The sequence below is a fragment of the Dipodomys ordii genome, unplaced genomic scaffold (assembly GCF_000151885.1).
Source record: "Dipodomys ordii isolate 6190 unplaced genomic scaffold, Dord_2.0 Scaffold95, whole genome shotgun sequence".
In the NCBI taxonomy this organism is placed as follows: domain Eukaryota; kingdom Metazoa; phylum Chordata; class Mammalia; order Rodentia; family Heteromyidae; genus Dipodomys; species Dipodomys ordii.
Window position 1 is genome coordinate 3,473,195 of NW_012267311.1, and position 21,048 is coordinate 3,494,242.

Genomic DNA, 21,048 nt, shown 5'->3' on the forward strand with positions numbered 1-21,048 from the left:
CTCTACCACTTGAGCCACAGCGCCACTTCCGGCTTTTTTCTTTTTGCTTATGTGGTGCTAAGGAATCGAACCCAGGACCTCAGGCATGCAAGGCAAGCGCTCTACCACTGAGCCACCTTCCCAGCCCAGTCTGTGAGGATCTTATCTTCAATTAAATAACAAAAACTCAGAAGTCAATCTGTGACTCAAGTGATAAAGCACTAATTTTGAGTGAAAAATCTAAGGTTGCAGCGCCCAAGGCCCTGGGTTCAAGCACCAATGCTGAAAAAAGAGAAAAAAAGATCAAAAAGATGAAAAATAGAACTCACAAGGTTAGGGAATGGCTCCTATCCTAGTTCCCAGTTTCTCCAGTATCAGCACTTGCTAGTTGAACCTATGCTTTGGAAAGCACATCACTGCCACACACTGGGGCCCCCAGCATTCCCACTGACCTATTCTTACCAAGGATAAAAGGCCCCTTTCCTCCGCAATGCCACCAAGACAAATTAGTGCTATCTAATTTCTAGTTACTGAACAAGTTACTAGCTGTGACATACTTTAAAAGGCTTGGCTGAACCAAAGCTCTCAATGGTTAATTTTTTCCTGCTTCTTCACCGTTCTTAGAGAAAAAATCCATATTTTCTTCCCCTCCTTCAATAAGAAAAGCTGAACCTTTGAAGAAAAGCTCTCATCCAATGACAGAACACTGGCATTGACTTGTGATTTATACACAGGTAGGAGAGCAAACCCCAATTTGGTAGAGAAATGCCTTCACATTCTTTATATTCTCAAGGGGATATTCCAGTGATCTATAGCTGAAAGGTCACAATCAGGTCCCAGGAAGCATAGGCTTTTGGGAATTAAATTAAGCAGGCATCCCATGAAAGTACTCACTCTTTTTGTACAGAATCTTCACCCTCTCCCTCTTACTGGCAATGTTCCCTAAAGCCACCTGCACCTTGACCAGACCATCAGCCACCTGTTAAGGAAATAGAGGTTAATTCCAAGATACATCTCCTGATCCAAGGCTTGGAAGACCTAAAGAACCCTAATTTCTCTAGTCCCTCAAGTCTCTGAGTCCTAGTAATCTAGAATGATATTTTTCTCTTGATTAAAGATGTAGTCACGCTTTCAGGGAATCCTTGATATGAAAGTCATGTACTTCTTGGAGAGTCTAAAGTCCAAATAAGAAGGTAATGAACTAATATAAATTTATGAGGTACCAGTCCCTACTATATATTCTCTAATTCCTAAACCCTGAGTTTGGGCATAGAAATTCAAGTATGTAGGCCTTTATTACCTCATGACTAGCCATGACTGTATCAGCTGCCAGACTGGCTGGCCTATATCTAGGCCCATCCCCTCCACATGAAGTCTAGTGTAGGAGATGGAAAAGTCTATGATGAACTCTAGGATCCCAATGATGTTTCAATCCCTGCATTAGGGAATACAGAAGAGAATCAGATTAGGGGAGAAGTACAGTTAAGAGCATGTAAGTTGAGCCTGAGATGTCTGTTACCCAAATGGAAAAGACCAGTAGACAAATGCATTTTCATAAGTTATATTGGACAGATACCCGTGGGAGGCGAAAAAGCAAAGGCAGCATCCAGGCCCTAAGTTCAAGCCTCAGTATCAACACCAAAATAAATTAATTTACGTCTACATATGAACATTTTAGCATTCAGTCTCTGACCCTCCTAATCTGGGTCTTCTCAGATTTCACCTCTCACTCCTATGAGCCTTCTTATCCACCTGTAAGTGGATCCTCCCATCCACTTAGCCTCCTCTAGGGTCCCATGGACCTCTCCACGCACAATTCACTTAACAATTAATTACACTCCAAGATGGCACTCCATTGTGGGCGTCAGCTTTTAGTGAAACTCTTCATTAGTCTGCTCCTTGAGTGTGTCAGGTCTCCCCACCTAGCCTAAGACGGCAGGGGCGGGGTCTTACAGTTGTCAGAGTCCATCTCAAACAGCCCTGTCTTCAGACCCGCCCCTCGTCCCACAGGAGTGGACTCCGAGGGTCCCATCTGTTCCGAGAAGTCTGGACATTTTAATTTCCAACGCTGTGGGCGTTGGAAATGGAGCGGTGGCATCCATCCCAAAGGCAGGGCTAGTGGTCCCGCTGCCAGAAACAGGCCACGGGACCAGACTGCTCACCTTCCGCGAGCCTCGAGTCCCGTGAGGGCCGTACACCCAGCGTTCCAGCTCCTCCACTCGAGCCTGCAGCCGCTGCACGTCAGTCAGAGCCGCCATCGCTACTGCCACCCGGACCAAGTCACCGAACATCCAGAGGCGGGACTTCCTTCCCAAATAGGAAAACTGACCAATCCAAGTGCACCCGTGGCCTTCCATTACGGAAGTGACGTCACGGCCCAGCCTTCAATACCGGAAGACATTAGGCCAGGCTAGCGAAAGGTGTTAAAAGCGGTCTTGTTACCTAGGCAACGCTCCCTATCCTGGCTCAACCCGAATTGTCAAGAATTTTGTCTTACTTCTACTTCCAAGGTACCAGGGAGTTTTTCTACCCATTATCTGAGATTGCATGTGTAATTAATGAATACAGCCACTACTCCAGGTCCATTCCTGTAGAAAGATCAGTTGGAAACTTCCTGAGACTTAAGATTCAAAGCGGGTGAGTGAAGGACCTACCCAATGCCAGCTAGAACTTTTGAGACAAAATCTGGATTTGAAACCAAGTATGGTCGAAGAGAATATATTCTATTCTTATGCAGCTATTCTCTTGAAGTCTGTATTCTGCCTTTTCCTGAAAGAGATCCTGGCCTGATACAGCCCTCATACCAAATCATTCCTCCCAACTTCCAAGACCCAAATAAAAGGACACACCGGAGAAGGAGGGATAGCTTTATTTTCCAAATGCTACCTGAGGGATGTCTCCTCTACAATGCTTCAACCCAACCCTTCACCTGGCTCTTGAAGAGAAGCAGGGTTGACTCAAATAGGTAAGGTGCCAGAGATGATATTGACACAGGAGAACATGAGAAGATACATGATAGGGTGTACCTGGGGAATTCTTTGGTAGATACTGCTAGACATGGCTAGGGAGGAAGTGCCCTCTTTTTACAATGAGGTAGATGAAACATCAGAAGAAATTGCTTTGGTATGGAGGTAGGGTGCTGTCATCTCCCAGGACTGAGTTCCAGAGTAGGCATCCTGAAAGAACCAAGGTGGAAGGGTTCCTCCTCACCCTCAGAAATGGAGCTGGGATTCTTAGTTCTAAGTAGGAATTCTTAGGACAAGGTGCTAGAAGGAGGTCCTGTAGAGAGTGGGGGTACAGAGCTGGTTGGGCCCTGGGAAGCTGGCACAGGCTGACGGCGGGCAAAGAGGACACCTGGCAAAAAAAAAAAAAGTGAGGAGATAGTAAAAGGCAAACACAAGCATAGGGAGGGATGAAAGAAGGGAACAAACTGTCCTCATTGTTAGAGGTCCTTATGTATAATCTTGCCACAAATCAATGAGGGCAAGCTGTTGAGTTCAGTGAGAAACTCCCTTGCCAAAGTTAATATCCTCCAACAATAAGAAATATTGGCACCATAAGCGGCCCATGACAAGGCAAACTCCTATAGTAACCATGCTACAGAGACCTTTGCCTTGGATCCCATGCCAATGTAACAATCCATGAAGCCCAAGTTATCCATGCAAGTTCACTTATCACTAAACCTCATGCTAGTAGGGAAAGTCTAAAATACCCATGCCAGTCTAAATCCCAACTCCATGCCAGTGTAGAAAGCCTACAGTATCCATACCAGTGTAGACCACCCCATTGATCTCTAGTGCCATGTTGATACTGCTGATGCCACTGCCTGCCAGATTGAGGGGTCCATCCAGGCGCTCTTCTGTCCGGGATAGAGTAGAGGAGTCACATTTTGGGGAATGAGACTTCAGCTTAGAATCCCCTCCCCCATTCCTACAGATAGTTCTTGGCTCTGTTTTGTCCTATGCTTATACTTACATAGTTGTCTATTGAAGGATTTATCAGTTCTACCTCCACTGTGTGATGGGACACAAGCTCAAAGACCCTCACTAGCAAGCCCCTCCTCACCCCTCAGAGGAATTTTGCCACGGGGCAGGAAACTGGGGGGTGCACCAAGTCGAGATGGGTCATTGGGGCCCATCAGCACAGCCCTCTTCTCTGGAGGCTCTTCTGGTGCCAACTTCTCTCGTGCAGACCCCAAAGCCAGACCCACAGGTAATGTCAGACGAGGGGTTGGAATTCCACTTTCCTCTGAAAGAAGAAACATCATTCAGTTCCTTTGGCCCCACCCAACTTGTCTTTGTATTTGATTCTCCCCAATGTCTGGGACCAGAAGCGGTCACTTGAATTTCACACACAAAGTTCAGTCTCTCTTCCTACCTACAGCCTCAGTCTAGAGGCTCTGAAAGTGTAGAGCCAACACACCAATTTGGTGCGTTATGTGAATAGGTGTGAAACGAGCTATGTTCCTGAGCTTCAGCCCCAGCACAGAGGTAAGCTAGCACTCTGGAGGCTTTACTGATCCCCAACCCTCAGGATCTTTCTATTTTAGCAATCTCCAAGCCTCAGAACTCCATTAGATTTTGTCGCTTCCTTGCCACAAAGCCTGTGAACCTTAGAATTCCTGTATTGTTTCTTGCACCTCAGTGCTTGTATAGAACTGAGACAACCTCCACCACCCATCCCAAGTTCTGCACCCTTTCTCTCGCACCTTTCTTAATGGGGCTTAGCTGGGCGCAAGCGTGCGCTGGCAGGCCAGAGGCGGAACTCTGGGCAGGGCCGGGAGCGAGCTGGGGCGGGGGCGGGGCGGGGCCAGGACCTGGACCTAGGGCGGGACCCTGAGCGCCACGAGGGCCTGGTCCCGGCCCCGTTACACTGAAGAGCGGGACCGCAGTGTAAGCCTGGCGACGTCCTTCTCGCCGATTGCTGTCTATGGCGGCTTGGAGCTCGCCCGGGGAGCTGAGAGCCCGTGTCTCGCACTCGTATGGGTACAGGTACTTCATGTACCTAGGGGTGGACATGGAGAGAAAGGCTGGGCCCAGCCAATCAAGTCCCACCCACCCACCCTATCCTTCATGCTTTCTTCCACCCTCAGCCCCCGATTGCCCTTGGCTTCTGCCTGTGCTCCTGGCCTCACTGAGTGCGTAAGGTAAATGCTGCCGAGGTGATGGTGGTGGGTAAACTGAGGCCGCGAGTGACCTCTCGCCACACTTTTCGGTTGATGACTTCCACCAGGCCGCCTTTGGCCGTCACCAGGCGAAACAATGCGTACAGGTCCAGCACCTGCTTTGCCATGATGGGTACGCGGTTTACTGGTGTCCCTGTTGTGGAATAGGTAAAGCGTCAGGTGACTAAGACAAAGTCCTATCTGTGGTCTTCCCTGGGGGCCTGAAGGAGTTGGATTTCTGCGAGGCGTGGCCTGGGATTTGGGGACGGTTCCTGAGAAGGAAAGGAAGGATAGAAGGATGACAGAGCCCTGATGCCTTTCTTGTTACAAGAACAGGGGGCTAAGAACAGGGGTCAGCAAACTTGTCCTGGAAAGTCAGATGATTAATATTAGGGCTATGTGGTTTAAGTGGTATCTGTCACAATTACCCAATTTTGCAATTTCAACCCGAGAGCAACCTTAGAAAATTCTTAAGGAAGTGGGTATGCCTGTGTTCCAATAAAACTTTATTTACAGGTCGTGGATTCCAAATTTCACAGTGTAGCAATGCTATTCCTCTCCTAATTGTATTTTCTAAATACATTAAAACATAGGTGGCAGCTGTATTTAGCCTGAAAGCTTTAGTTCGCTAACCTGAGGTAGATTATAGGAAGGACTTGTGGATAGTACCAAAGAGCTGGACTTCTCTGAAAACTCTCAGTTACTGCTTAAGGCCAGGGGATGGCGGGCAAAGAATCGGCTCCTGCCTGGACCAGCCAACTCCGCAGCCTGCGCCGCCCCCGCCATCCAGATCTGACAAAGGGCCCTGTCTGCGCTGAGCGATGGGCCCCAGTTAATTCTTTACCGATCCCGTCCCCTTCCACCGTCGCCTTTGGACCCGAACAATTAGCTGCGGCCTGATTAATGGGGGGAAATTATCGGCCCCGTGGGAGCCCCCCCTCTTCCGCAGCGGAGCGGAGGGAGGAAGAAAAGCCGAGCTTCGGGGGTGTGGGCAGTGTTGGGATCTTCTCAAAACGCCTTACCGTTCTCAGTGGAGAAGAGGCTCTGAGGGAGGGGCAGAGAGGGGACACCAGGACAGGAATGACCAGGACTCCCAGGGGAGAAAGCAAATCTGGGGCCCCACCAAGGGTCTCTGGGAAGGAAGGGACTGGCAAGAGATGCAGGGCCTAGGGTGGGGTCTGGAGGGACCTGGTGTTGGGCTAGCAGCTGCACTAAGGGGAGGGTGCAGTGCAGCCAGTTAATTAGCAGCTTATCAGGCTGCACTCTGAGTGAGTTAATTAGCTTTGTAGAGAGAGATAATGAGTCAGTGTTCAGTCCCATGAATCTGGGGAGAAGCGGAAGTGATGGACTGCTGCCTACCCCAATCCCCTCCTGGAACCTTCTTGCATTCTTCCAGCACTGAGATACCTGGAAAGAAATTCCTTCTCCACTGCCCACCAAGTGTGGTTTCTAGTCCCTGCTATCTCCCTTCAATCCAATCCCAGTCCTTCCTCCTACAGGGCACATGGGGCATCCCTTGGCTTAAAGTAAGGGGAAATTAAGAAGAGACAAGGCTAGGTAAAGAGCCCACCATAGAGAAAGAACCAAGGCATTCCCAGCCCTCCAGCCCTGGGACTCCTTTACCCCAAGACAGCTCCCTACCAGTTCCCCTTCCCACCCTCCCAATTGATCCCACACTCATTAACCTGCCAGTGGGCCGGCCACTAATTAATCCTGGGGTGGGGAAGGGGGGGCAGGGTCAGAGGTTAAAGATGTTATTGAAGGCCCAAAGGACAGGTGCTGCCAACCTCAGCACTGTGCAGGAGGACCACACCTGGGGCTACACCCCGGAATAATCTTCCTTTCTAAAATCTGGAAAGGGAGCAGGCCAGGGCTCCTTCCCCCATTACCTCACTCACCTCTCTTCTGCATGAAAGTAAACAGATCATCCAGAAATTCCTTCCTCTTGGGATCTGCATCAAGCTCATACAGCTGAGGAAGGAGCAGAGTCATTCTTAGTTCTACTGAATCTCTCCCCCTGAAACCCAAATTCAGGTTTTACCCTGAATAAGAAGGAGGCTCTAGCTGAAGGTGTGAGTAGAGTCTGGATGTGAATTTCTCAATATCAGGCCTGATTCCTCCCCACCCCCCCAGAAGTAGATAGTGGCTTTTTTCTAGTATTAAGGTTGAACTCAGAGCCTCACACTTCCATTCAGCTTCCTTGCTCATATATGGCTCTCTACCACTTGAGCCACACCCTTAGTCTGGCATTTTGCTGGTTAATATTTTTGGAGATGGAGTCTTGCAGACTTTTTTGTTTGTTGGTTGTGGGGCCTGACCTCTGGGCCACTTCCCGCTTTTTCTGCTTATGTGGTGCTGAGGAATGGAACCCAGGGTCTCTTGCATACAAGGCAAGAACTCTACCACTGAGCCACTTTCCCAGCCCAGTCTTGCAGACTTTTATGCCCAGGCTGGCTTCAAGCCAAAATCTGAGCCCAGTATCAGTGCTGATACTACCCCCATCCCCCAGTACTGGAATTGAATTTAGGACCTCACATTTCCTAGGCTGCTCTACCACCTGAGCCAAGAATCCAGCCCTGTTTCTTTCTGGTTATTTTAGAGATGGAGTCTAGTAAACTTTTCTGTCTGAATTGGCCTAAAACCAAGATCCTCCAGATCTCAGACTCTTGAGTAGCAAGAATTACAGGCATGGGCCACTGGCACCATGCTAGTGGTGCTTTTTTCTACTACTTAGAAACTAAGCCTGGATAGTATACCCTGGACAGCTCAAATGTGCATCTGACAAATAGGAGATTAGAAAGTAGGAAAGAGCTATGACTGCTCAGTCACTCTCCAAGATAGAGTTGTTGTTGTTGTTTTTCCTGCCCTAAGGCCTAAGAAGGAAACCAAGCTGGGACTCTGCTCTATAATACAGAGGCTGCGTACCTGAGGCCCTTAAATAAGTTTCCATTCATCTATTCAAGGGACTTATGCATATGTGTATGAGAGAGAGAAGGGAGGGGAGAGTGCACTAAGGGTGAGTAAGGAGTAGGAATGATGCTCAAGAGCTCCTGATTCGCTGTAGCTCAAGTGGTAGAGCGCTCGCCTTGAGCTGAAGAGCTGAGGGACAGCGCCCAGGCCCAGAGTTCAAGCCCCACGACCGACAAAAAAAAGAAAGAAATATTTTTAGCCGGGCGCTGGTGGCTCACGCCTGTAATCCTAGCTACTCAGGAGACTGAGATCTGAGGATCGCGGTTCAAAGCCAGCCCGGGCAGGAGAGACCGTGAGACTCCTATCTTCAATAAACCACCAGAAAACCGGAAGTGGCGCTGTAGCTCAAGTGGTAGAGCGCTCGCCTTGAGCTGAAGAGCTGAGGGACAGCGCCCAGGCCCAGATTTCAAGCCCCATGACCGACAAAAAAACAAAAACAAAAACAAAAAAAAAAAAGAGCTCCTGATTGACACCTTCTGGTCAGATCCCCTTCTACAGGCAGATACCCTGCCTACTACAGAAGAGTTATTCATGACCTGAGAAGTCAGGGCATGAGGGACCTGTCTGTTATCCTACCACTTCTCAGTCACCTGCAGTCCCACCTCTAGTATCACCTCTCAAGTCTAAGATGAACAATTCCCACAGTAATGGAGTCACTCAATCAGAATAACATCCCCTGAGTTATACTATAGGAACAATTCTCTTTCATTCAAAGTAAGAGAAGCAAATCCCAGAGACCTAGTTTTAGAGTCACACACCTATCAAACTCCTGTCTTAGTTGGATATCTACAAATAATACATTCTCCCCCAGGGGAAACAGTCACTAGAGCTGTTATCTCCAGATACTAGGCCTGAGTATGTGCTAGTCTTATAACAATGTCACAGAACACTATGCACAGATTGATACCTCTGGAAAATATCTAAGGCCAATACCCTATGAGTAATACACCAGAATAGCACATATGGAGTAACAGCCCTAAGTAACACCTTCATGGTGTTCCATAGGAAGAAAGACCTTTACATTAAGGCCATATGAGTAAAGTCTTAGAATTCCTACTTGTACAAGGGCTTGCCAGGTATACTGCAGCTGTAGTGGCCAACACAGGCTAAAAACTGTCACTTATAGAACTTAGGAAGAACATTTTGGATGGTGGAGCAGTGACAAGAGGTTTAGCAGCCTGCAAAGGGAGTGGCAATTTCTAACCTGCTTCCAAAGACAGAGATAGACAGTCCCATTGGTCCTTGTGATTTGATGTATAAGAAGGTAAATTGGGTAGTACTGGCACTAAAATCTCCAGACCCTAGACTCCCCACCAATGCCTCTAATTTGTCAGTCCTTGTATTTCTGGCCATCCTCTGTACCTTTCCATATATTAGAGTGTCTCTCCTCTTTATGTCTTCTTTAGTCTTATCTCTGTCTGTCTGCCTGCCTGTCTGTCTATTTCTCTCTCTCTGTGTGTGTGTGTGTGTGTGTGTGTGTGTATGTGTGTGTGTGTCTTTGCATCCTGCAGAGGGTGGTAGGGATGGGTGGACTACTGATCACCTGGCTCTGCCTTGCTCAGAGGGGAAGAAGGGAGGAAGGCCTTAACAGTGAGGGGGTCCTACCTGCTTAAATTGTTCCTCGTAGGTCCACTCATGGGGATGGGGTCCAGAGGGCTGGCTGGAAGGTGAGCTGGGGCCATGGACCCCCGGATGACTCTCCTCAGCTGCCTCCTCTTCTGCTCTGGCTTCCTCCCCTTCCTCATCCTCTTCAGCATCTTCCTCCTCCTCAGCCCCAACCTCCTCCAAAGCCCCCTCAGGAGCTTGCATGGTCCGAGGACCAGGTAAGGGAGGCTGTGGAAGCTGGAGGCGAGGAGGGGCCAATGGCCCCAACCCTTGGGCCAGCCGAGCTGCCTGCTGTCTCTGCAGGGTCTCCATGACAGCTTCCAGGCGCAGTCCCCCTACTGAGGGGGGGCCTGGTACCAGACGGGGTCCAGAGGAAAGGGCCGCCTGTGAGCAGGAAATTATGGGTGGTGAGCCTTACTGCCCCAACACACTCTCAACACAAGGGGAGATGATTGTGGATCCAGACATGTATAGATAGCACTCTGTACATAAGGAAAGGGCAGAAAGCTTTCCCAGAAATGGACAGACATGGGTGGGGGAGAGAGGAAGAAGAAAAAGCTAGCTAGCTAGCTAAGACATATATAGAGAATAGATAGATGCCACAGAGAGACACAATAAGGGAGATATAAAAATTGAGATGGAGATAGGATGAAGAGCTACCAAGGTGAAGAGAGATGGGAGAGACAGATAAATGTAAGGATAGAGTGTGAAGGGGGAAAAATTGCTTGATAGAGAGGCAGGAAGGGTTAGAGAGAGAAGCAAGAGATAAAAGACCTAAGTGGCAGCAGTGCGGAGAGAAGGCAGAGACAAGAGGCGGAAAGAGTCTAATTGTAAGACGTGAGAGACAGGGAAAGACTGACACCGCCGGAGAGAGATAGAAAAGAGATGAGAAAGAGAAAGGGGGAGGGGGGAGAGAAGGGCAGGGGAAAACGGAGTGATGGGACAGAGAGGAAGAGGACAAGAAATCGAGCCACGGGAATAGAGGACGACGGAGCCGAGCCTGGACCAGGGAAGGGACTGGACGGTCTGGAGGCGTCTCCGTTCTTTGGTTCCCAGAGCCCAGCAGTCGCACTCACCTGCCTGGCCTGGCCCGCTGTCCCTGGCGTCTCCACCGCGGCCCCTCTGCTCCGCCCGCCTCCCGGGCGGCCCCTGCCTCGGCTTGGTTCCCGGCTCCCTGTCACCCGCCGTGCGCTCCCGCAGCCGTGCGCTCCCGCAGCCTGGCGCTCTTCGGCCCGTCGTTGCGCTCTGCGCTCGCTCACTCGGCTGCTGCTCTGCTGGCTGCGGTCGCGGGGGGCGGGACCCGCTGGGCAGGGCGGGCGGGAGCGCAGGGGGAAAAGCCCCCCCCCCCGGGGCTCTGCCCCTCCGTCTCCCAACAGGTGTCTACCACCTTCCTTACAGCCAGATCGGGGGAGGGGGCGCTGGAGAGCTATGGGGAATTGGGCAAGTCTAATTCCCCAAGTCCACCGCAGCTGGATTCTGGTCCGCCGGTCCCACCCAGTCTCACACGTCGTTTAAACCCCCCCCCCAATAGCTGCATTCACATACCAATGCATCTTGTCCCAAGTTCAGGTACACAGCTTCCTTCTGTCACTGTCACTAAAGCTCTAGAGTGCCAAAGAGCCGGGCAGGTTGAGATTTGGGGAATTGCTCTGCAGGATGTTGGGATGTATGTGGAGCATCTGGTTAAAACACAAGCCTCTCCTCTGTTCTGGCCACTTGCAGTATTCAGCTTCAAGTGTGCTGTAGTTTGCACATAGTGGTGGGCTCATACCTGGGCACCCACACATCCAGACATCTACATCTCTGAGCCAACACCATACCTGAAGTACACCCTGTGGCACACACACACACACAGGGAATGCTGCACAGGGTTTTATCTTTTTCCAAAATCTCTTTTTGACATGATATTCTGGCACAGGAGAACAAAGAGTATAATGAACCTCAGGTACTCATCACCTGTTTCACGTTTAGAGATGACCATCTTCACAACATGTTCTCTACCCATGGCTCCCCTCATGCTGTTTTGTTTTTTTGGTTGGTCATGGGGCTTGAACTCTGGGCCTTGGTGCTGTCTCTCAGCTCTTCAGTTCAAGGCTAGCGCTCTACCACTTGAGCCACAGTGCCACTTCCGGTTTTCTGAGTGGTTTATTGGAGATAAGAGTCTCCAGCCTTTCCTACCCCAGCTGGCTTTGAACCTCAATCCTCAGATCTCAGCCTCCTGAGTAACTAGGATTACAGACGTGAGCCACCACACCTGGCGGCTCCCTAATTTTTAAATCTCAGTGGTAGAGCGCTTGCCTTGCATTCATGAGGCCCTGGGTTCCATTCCTCAGCATCACATAAGCAGAAAAAGCTGGAAGTGGTGCTGTGGTTCAAGTGGTAGAGCACTAGCCTTGAGCTGAAGAGCTGAGGGACAGTGCCCCGGCCTAGAGTTCAGGCCCCAAGACTGACAAAAAACAAAAACAAACAAAAAAAACCCCCTCTGTATCCCACTACAGAGCATGCACAAAGCTTTTCTACTGTAGCACATCATACCCATAGTTATATGGGTATGATATATAGTTTATATCTGCATTTCTAAATACCTTGGCTAGATATATTAATCAATTAAATCAAATCAACACACACACACACAAAATCTCTCTCTAGATGCCCACCCCCACCCCCTCACCCCTGCAGCCAACTATTTTGGGCCTACTCTATCCTAGTAATCTCCCATCCCAGATGCTGACTCTTTTGGTAGTTCCGTGTGACAGCCATAATCTCTCCTCTGAGAAGTTGGGACATTAATCTTCTCCGGCCCCTTCATACAGTCCTAGTTTTCTTTGTCTAAGGGAAACTGCTTGCCAAAGGCACGGGGACCAACTTTAGGTGAGTGAACAGCAGGTGTTTGGAGCAGAGATATCTGGCATGGGTATAAAACTATGATACCCTTTGAGCATCAAGGGCCATCTTCAGATCTCACATCCAGTAAGGTGCATATGCCCCATGATGCCCATTCTTGTAGAGGATAAGAATTTGAACTTAACCTCATTCCTCACCCTCTCCCAGTCAGCACTCTCCTTTTAGCCTCAGCTTGCCTTGGCCTAGACCACCAGCTTTTCTCAATGGAGTCCCATGTTGGGTGCTACCCTTCTGGTCTCCCTGCCTCTAGCCTCTTCCCTAGTCTAGAGCCCAGCTGCCACTGCAGTGCTAAGATCTTCCTTATTGCTTATCCTTGGCCTTGCTGAGACTCAGCCACACTGTTACTTTTGGTAGCCTCAAATATCATCATGGAAGCCAGTCAGAATCCTCTGTCCCACCCCTTCCTCAGCAATCCATCCACCTTCAGTTCCAATGCCACGGCCCATGGCTGTTGGAGGATGTAATCTTCTTTGGCAAAGCCAAGCCTCTACCTCTTCCATCTTCTCTTCATATGCTGGGCCCACAAAGGGAAGAAACAGTGAGGTGCCAAGAGAGGTGCCAGTCATACCCTGGAGTGTCATAAATGACTAGAGGGTAGAGATCTGCAGAACTCAGTTCAGGCTAGCTCCCTTCTCCCTCAGTCCCCCTTGGCCCCAGGGGAGGCTCCAGGACAGATGGTAAAAGTTCCTGGATAGATGGTAAAAGTTCAAGAACTGGTTTGGGGAATTTTCAGTTGGGGATTTGGGGATTGCTTTTTGTAAGAGTTTTTTCTTTCTTTCTTTTTTTCCCCTTGGGTTGGAGAGGAGAGGGGCATGGGGCTGGGCATCCACTCTCCCTGCCCCCAAATAAGGAATTGAGCCAGACACTAATGGCTCACTCCTGTAATGCTACCTACTCAGGAAACTAAAATCTGAGCATCACAGTTCAAACCTAGCCCAGGCAAGAAATTTGGTGAGACTTTTATCTCCAATTAACCACAAAGCAAACAAAGCCAGACTCAGAACTGTGGCTCAAGTGGTAGCCTTGAGCACAAAAACTTAAGGACAACACTTAGACCCTGATTTTAATCCCCAGGACCAGTATGTGTGTTGTGCGCACGTGTGTGTGTGTGCGCGCGCATGCGCGCGCACACACACAATCAAGCAAACTAGACTCGTCTTTGGAGGGTTCTACTGGGAAGAACTGAGGAGAAAGAGTAAGCCTATCTCTCTTCATCTGTGTGAAAGGCTTCCTCTCACACTCATACAGTTCAAACTTCACAGAGACAAAAATAAGACAAACTGATCTCAACCTCTGCAAATGACTGCTTGATTCATTCAACATGTATTTATTGAGTACTTATTTTACAATAGGTACCATTGGACACAGGCATAAATATAACAAACTCTTTGCTCTGGTATACTTACAGGGGGAGGGGAATATATACTGTGTCAGATGGAGAAATGAACCATGGAGAAAAATTGGGTTGGAAGAAATAGAGGATTTATTGGTTATCTATTGCTACCCTCCCCCAAACAAACAAACAAAAACTCTTAGAAACTTAAAATGATATGTATTTTCTCACACTTCTGTGGGTCAGGGATTCAAGATTGTCCTAGCTGGGTGGTTCTAACTCGTTGTTTCTTATGAGGTTGTACTAACAATGTTGGCTAGGACTGAAGGAAATGCTTCTAAGATGGCACACTCACTTGGTGGTCAGCAGGAGGCCAGGGGCCTTCTATACAGGATTATAGATTATATAAGGCTGTTTGTTTCTTCTAGAGTGGTTCAAGAGAGACTATAGAGGCAGAAGTACATTTTATGACCTAGTTGTGGAAGTCACACACTAGCACTTCTGCAATGTTATTATTTGTTAACATATATAACTAACTATAGCCTACACTCAAGGGAAAGGAAATTAGGCTATGCCTATCAAAAACTGGAGGGAGGCCAGGTGCCAGTGGCTTATGCCTGTAATCCTACTCAGGAGGCTGAGATCTGAAAACCACGGTTTGAAGCCAACCCAAGCAGAAAAGTCCCCATGAGCCTCTTATCTCCAATTAACCACTCAAAAACCCAAAGTGGAGCTGTGGCTTAGAGTGGTAGAGTGCTAGCCTTGAGCAAAATGCTCAGGGACAGAGCTCAGGCCCCGAGTTCAAGCCCCTCTATCAACAAAAAAGACACACAAACAACATAAAACTGGAGGAAAAGAACTGGATGTATAGTTCAGTGGTTAGAGCGTTTGTCTAACATATATGAGGCCCTGGGTTTAACAATCAGGGCTGCAGATGCACACATGGACTTGTGAACATACACACACAATTGTGAAAGTATCTGAAAGCCACTATAGGAGGATGCTGTGTGTTAAGGGAAGGAGTCACTGAGCAGGAACTGAAGAAGGGAGAGGGAAGAGCTGTGTGTGCCAACAAAATAAACTGAGAACTATGAAATGACCATTGCACTTAGCAACAGAGATGGGGAGGGGCCTGGGGCTTTAGTCCTTTGTGAGAGGGAGAAATGATAAGGTACACTTGGGCATCTCTGACAAGTATGTAGTTTGCACCTAGAGGTAGAGTTGGGTTACCAGAGGGGAAATCTTAGGAAATAAGCATGATTTTGCAAACCTTCACCAATAGAGGCCCTAATCAGTGCCTAACATGGCCAACCTGGTGGGAATGGGAGCGAGGTCAAGATGGCTATCTGCCTGGACTTCAGCCACTCAGAATCACGCATTTAGACTTGGGGTTTGAACTCAGGACAGCATACTTGCTAGGCAGGTACTGAACCACAGCCCTAGCCCTGATTGCTTTATTTTTGGGGGTAGAGGTGTGTCTCACATTTTTGCTAGGGCTGGCCTCTGTTCCTGATCCTTCTTCCTGAGATGATGAGTGTGCACCACCATACCTGGCCCACGATGTTGTTTTCAAGTGAAGTTATATGTGTAGCCTTTTATATTTGTGTTCACCAGAATATCAAGTGTGTATATATGTGTGCATATATAACTTTTTACACGGAATGACTATATTTGCTCACCCTTCCTGTCTCCATATAATTTCATAACTACATTTCTCCCACTTTTAATATACCAAGTCCTAAGAAGTAGAGTGGTCATGGTCTGAACTCCAGAGTAAGGAAGTAAGGAAGATGAAGTAAGCTTGGTGCTTAGGGTGTAAACATTAAGAGGGCAAGAACAGGGTCCTTGGTGCTGATGGCTCATACCTGTAATCTTTACTATTCAGGAGGCTGAGATCTGAGGATGGAGGTTCAAAGCTAGTCCAGGTAGGAAAGCCCATTACTATTATCTCCAGTTAACCAGAAAAAAAAAGCAGGAGGTGTGGCTCAAGGAGTAAAAAAGCTAAAGGACAGTGCCTAGACCCTGAGTTCAGGGTTCAGTACAGGCTATTAAAAAAGAAAAAACAAAAAATAGGACCCTTAGGACCCAGGGCACTTTAGCTTTCGTGCTTGCTTTACCCAAGTCCTGGTTCTCTCCACGTCACATATCACCAGAGGAGCTTCCACAAAAGTGTTGGGTTGATAGGCAGATCGTAGAATGAAGAACACCTGCTCTGTTTGGGAGGTATCTCTCATACTCTGGGGGCACAGAAGCTGACAAGAAATAAGTGATGCTTTCGGCCCCAAAGTGGGAGCACAGTGCCACCATGTGGCCAATCCAGGACTGGATTCTCAAGACGATCCACAGAATAATCTGTGGCATTCACAACTGTTGAAGTGAATTTTATATATATATACCAATCTGAAGGCCTCACCCCAGTACACCTTATTCCAAGGATGGAGCCCAGTAATCTGTAGACTCAACAAGGCTCCTAGGTAATTCTTAGGCACACTGTATTATATAGTCCCCAACACATTTAAAGTTTCTATCTTTTATAAACAGAATAGCACAGCAAGAAAGAGGCCTTTCTGAACTCCCCCTGGAGATAGTGGCTGTTCATACACAAAGAAATGGAACAGTTTGACAAGTCTTTATTAACAGAGACAGACAGATGAACAGAGAATGCAGTAGGGCAAAACCGTCTGGAAACTGTAATGGGGGATGTGTATACACGCAGAAAAAGCCTTCTCTAAGCTAGGGGATGGTCCCTTAGATCCAGGCCCACCTCTCCAGATCCTCTCCTTGGTGGTCAGACCTGGGATGAAGCCAACTTTCCCATATATACCCCCAAGGGAAGAACAAGGTTCTATCAGAGATGGAAGACCTTGGCTTCAGCATTCTCTACGTTCCCTTGACTCCCCAGTGACTTCATTGCTGGGGGCAGGGTAAGCCACATGGGGGGGGGCTTTGCATAGCAGGGGGTAGAATGGGGATAAGGCATATGGTGAGGAGAGAGGAGATGAAGGGGAAGGGTATCATAGCTACAGGTGAAGGGCAGTTCCTCTTCTCCCTCACCAACTCCTCTACCAGGGATTACGGCTGTACTGACAAGTCAGACCGAGGCGGAATGTAATATCCACCCCCATCCTTAACTCCAGAGCCTTGAATGCTGGCAGGAAACCCTGAACAGCCTGAGTTATTAAGTCAAGCTCGTGATATGTATATTCATGACTGGCCCCACTAGTATACTTGGGGCTCCTTCTCTGGATGGATATGAGTGCATGATCCTGAAGTACACGTAAGTCTTGACATCTATCTATTTAACTATATATGTGTGTGTCCCATTTGTTCTCAACGAGTTTTGTGTCTGGATGTCTAAGCATGTATGTCCCTCCTTGTACATCAGGAACTCAATAATCTGCATGGTGTGAATATGGCCCTGTCCACATAGGCTTTAGCAAGTGGATGTGTAACAGGCCTGCCTGCTCCTGTTCATCCACAGGTCTCTCTTCAGGCCTAGCTGGTCAGGGGTCCTGGCCAAAGAGGTAGGTGGTGAGCTCAAGTCGGAGGCCCCGGGCATAGGAGCGGAGGGTATAGAAGAGGGTGAAGAAGTCCTGAGTGCTGAAGACAGTGTCGGCCAGTGCGAAGGCCAGGGTAGATGGGATGACACCCCGGCCGTACTCCACCATCCATGTGTTTGGCGCCCATTCCACAGCCGTTGCCTCGCCAGGCCTGTGCACAACTGTCTCCCCTGAGGGATAGGGAGTACCCATGTGAGGAGCCCACTCTGCCCTGTCCTTCATTGTTACATTTTCCTGGCCTATGGCCTACCTATCCGGGTGGGACATAAAGAGACAGTCTTAGGAGAGGAAAAAGTCCTATCCCACTTGGCCCACCATCTAGAGGGGTAAGAGACCCAGATGGCCACTCCTACATATTCTACAGCCTCACCTGGCCCATGTTCTGTCTTGGAGGAAGCCAGAAAGGCCTACTCCCAACTGGCCATGAGCCAATGTATGGAAATCTACATTCTCAATTCTCAAACATATCAAGTGGAAATTTAGCTAAAATGGGCTGAGCTTGTTAAATAGGATGGTTACAAGATTTGTGAGGCTTTTGGAAATTTTTTTTTTTTTTGGGTCTGGTCATGGGGCCTGAACTCTGGGCCTGGGCGCTGTCCCTCAGCTCTTCAGCTCAAGGCTAGTGCTCTACCACTTGAGCCACAGCACCACTTCCGGCTTTTTTCTTTTTGCTTATGTGGTGATGGGGAATTGAACCCAGGGCCTCATCCATGTAAGGCAAGCGCTCTACCACTGAGCCACCTTCCCAGCCCCTGGAATTTTTCTTTTAACTGTTCAATCACACTGCTTGTATGTTTACACTCAACCTCTAACCCGCTATGAAGTCCAAAGCTCCACTTTCTTTCCTACCAAAAGCTCTATTTTTAAGAAATGTAAATGGTTTCATTATTTAAAATGAAAGAGGTGGGAGACAACATCTATCTTAACTAGCACATTTACTATTAACTGTCTCCCCAACAAGTGCTGGAATATTGTCTGGGTAAAACAGTGTCCTGGCGGATAAAAATTGGACACGTTTGTCAGAAAGCTATGTTTTGTTTCTCTTAAACAGGGGAGAGCAACAAAGTCCCTTAGTTCTGCCTCAACCAACTACCTGTGGCTTATGAGGCTGGGGAGGAAGGAAACCATGGGCCCCCCCCCCCCCCCCGTGCGCTCTAATCCCATTTCTGTGTCCTGTTCACTTCCCCACTTGTGTGCCTCCCTGCATGAGGGGAGCCATATTTTTGGCACAGCCTCCTTACTCACCTGGATAGAAAACCTCACTTTTGGTGGTGCCCTCTCTCCACTGGTAGAAGGTGCCAGAGATGATGGTGTCAGAAATTTCAGCCCAATAGCGCCCTGAGTGACAGATAGACATCGACTATCAGGGTGTCTTCACCTCACTTATAGCCCAGATGAACCACAGAAAAGAGGGCCTGGCCCAGCTTCCCGGTACGGCCCACCGCTAGCACTGACCCGAGTGGCCGCTGGAGCCCAGGGCGGTGCCGAAGAGCAGCACGTACTCGGACAGCGAGGCGTGCAGAAGGCACATGGCGCCCATCCAGCCGCCCGCGTTCACAAACACCCACTGCAGCTCCTCGTCGGGCAGCACGTGGCCTGGGTGCAGCCGCCGCAGCTCCACGATCAAGCGGGAGAAGGCCAGCTCTTGATCCAGCCCTGGCGGAAACAGAAGCGGCGGAATCAGGACCAACCCCATCCGTGGCTCCCGGGGTACAGCACCCTGGGAAACCACATTTCTGGCTCTGCCGGGCCAGCTCGCCCCGCTCCCGGTTCCCCGATTTCCGATCCCCGCCCTCAACCCGCTCACCAGCGTACTGCCGCGCCAACTGCGCGATCTCTTCGGGCTGGAAGACGAAGGTCTGCGTACCCAGCCAGAGCCAGAGGACTTGGGTTAGCACCGCCGCGGCAGCCAGAAACAGCGCGGCCCACGCCCACCGCCGACCCACTGCCCACTGCATCCCGGTAGCTGGCCTGGCACCGCTCCGCACGGCCGAACGCAGCGTACCGCAGGAGAGAGTCTAGGTCCGGCCCCGGTGCCCGCCAGCGGCGGTCCCGACTCACTCCCCCGCAAACACTGTGGTATGGCTCGATCTGGCCAATCAGAGAGGTCCGGGCACTGTAGCACCGCCCTATAGGTTGAACCATTTACTAATAGGGGGCACAGAGGGTGGGGAGGCGTCACGCACGTGAGGTGAGGGGGCGGGGCCAAGCTTTCCGGCTGTGGGCGTTTAAGCGTCTGTTTGCAGGCTGGGTTTCTCAGCTGCTGCGTCTGCGGTGTGCAGTGGGCTGCGGGGCGACCCACAAGGGTCGACCTGCCTGAGACTTGTAAAGTCTCTGGGACTCGTAACTATTAAAAGGACCTCCTTTGCTAGCACAGGATCAGCTTGGAGAGGTGGCCGAACCTGGAAGCATTAAGTAAAGCTTTCCAGACGTAGTGACACCCAATGTCTTTAAGCCAGGAGAAGGGCATTCCAGTCTATGAGACCCCATTGCAAGAGCCAAGACACCTAGGGGAGAGACAGCATAGGGATGTTTAGGGGTTCTATGACATGGGGCTGTTTAGGGGTTCTATGATCAACTTTTGTTCTGAGGTACAAAGATGTAAACCAGTAGTTTACACAAGGTTATGCACAGGGAAGCAGTGGGATTAAATTTTGCCCTGAGTAGCACAGGGATACACAATATCTGCGGAGGGGGCGGAGAGGGGGGTGGAGCAAAATGAGAGTTGGGGGATACCATAACAAATGTCCAAGAAAGAGAGAAGATCTGTGTCCGTGGAGATTAAAAGAAAAAAGTGAGCTTGAGAACTGTGGAAATAGGGTTGACAAGGCTTGCTCTTTTCCAGAAATTCTCTTTTCCATCTTTCTCTTCTTCAATTTACTTGGCTAACACACTTGTTCATACCGAGTGGGCAGTTAGTTGTGTCCAGATCAGGAACTCAAATCCAGTCTAGACACAGGAAGTATTATTTATTCAGGTAACATTTTAGCACCTGTGTGGACCAAGTTCTGTGGTGACCACAAGGAATATGGCTCTAGTCAGTGCAGCATGGTCTCATCCAGTTTAGAGATCTCACTGCAGAGTCCTTAGAAACGGTAGTAATTAAAATCTAAAGGCTAAAGATGTGGTTCAAGTGGTAGAGCACCAACCATGGTATGATCAAGCAAGCTGAGCAAGAGTGAGTCCCCTGAATTCAAGCTTCAGTACACACAAATAAAATGCTGTTTTAGTTGGGGGCCAGTGGCACATCTGTAATCCTAGGCACTCAGGAGATGGAGATTTGGAGGATTGAATTTCCAAGCCAGACCAGGAAGAAAAGTCCAAGAGACTCCATCTCCAATTAAGCAGCAAAAGCTATGCTGGGGGTATGGCTCAAGTGGTAGAGCACCACTCATGAACAAATGATCAGGAGGCTCTGAGTGCAACTTCAGCACTGGCAAGGAAAAATTAAAAAAAAATCTACAAACTGATCTGTGCATGGTAATTCCAGCACTCCTGAAAGCTTAGCTCTAAAAAGCATCATTGGCTAAGGG

At 49.1% G+C, this 21,048-nt stretch overlaps 3 protein-coding genes across 4 annotated transcripts in view; all 3 read right to left on the reverse strand.

The window, feature by feature from the left end:
* Positions 1-2,259, reverse strand: part of Dctn3 (dynactin 3 (p22)) — an 8,254-nt gene extending 5,995 nt beyond the window's left edge. The window contains exons 1-2 of the mRNA XM_013026568.1: positions 2,142-2,259; positions 874-958 (exon numbers count right to left, since the gene is read on the reverse strand). Coding sequence (XP_012882022.1) covers positions 874-958; positions 2,142-2,237 — 181 coding nt within the window. The 5' untranslated portion in view covers positions 2,238-2,259. The remainder of the gene's footprint in view (positions 1-873; positions 959-2,141) is intronic.
* A 973-nt stretch (positions 2,260-3,232) lies between these two features.
* Positions 3,233-10,030, reverse strand: Arid3c (AT rich interactive domain 3C (BRIGHT-like)). Its single transcript, XM_013026569.1, has 7 exons — positions 9,719-10,030; positions 7,042-7,114; positions 5,114-5,297; positions 4,688-4,983; positions 4,045-4,227; positions 3,749-3,838; positions 3,233-3,333 (listed from the first exon to the last, which is right to left on the reverse strand). Exons 1-7 carry the CDS (start codon positions 10,028-10,030, stop codon positions 3,233-3,235), a joined length of 1,239 nt encoding a protein of 412 aa, XP_012882023.1.
* A 6,535-nt stretch (positions 10,031-16,565) lies between these two features.
* On the reverse strand, positions 16,566-19,575 carry Sigmar1 (sigma non-opioid intracellular receptor 1). 2 transcript variants are annotated; one of them, XM_013026692.1, is made up of 4 exons: positions 19,323-19,575; positions 18,971-19,171; positions 18,761-18,853; positions 16,566-17,555 (listed from the first exon to the last, which is right to left on the reverse strand). In XM_013026692.1, exons 1-4 carry the CDS (start codon positions 19,471-19,473, stop codon positions 17,389-17,391), a joined length of 612 nt encoding a protein of 203 aa, XP_012882146.1. In that variant the 5' UTR covers positions 19,474-19,575; the 3' UTR covers positions 16,566-17,388. The 2 variants fall into 2 exon arrangements, with proteins under 2 accessions (XP_012882146.1, XP_012882145.1); XM_013026691.1 differs by having other exon boundaries at positions 16,566-17,685; positions 19,323-19,498.
* Positions 19,576-21,048: the final 1,473 nt, after the last annotated feature.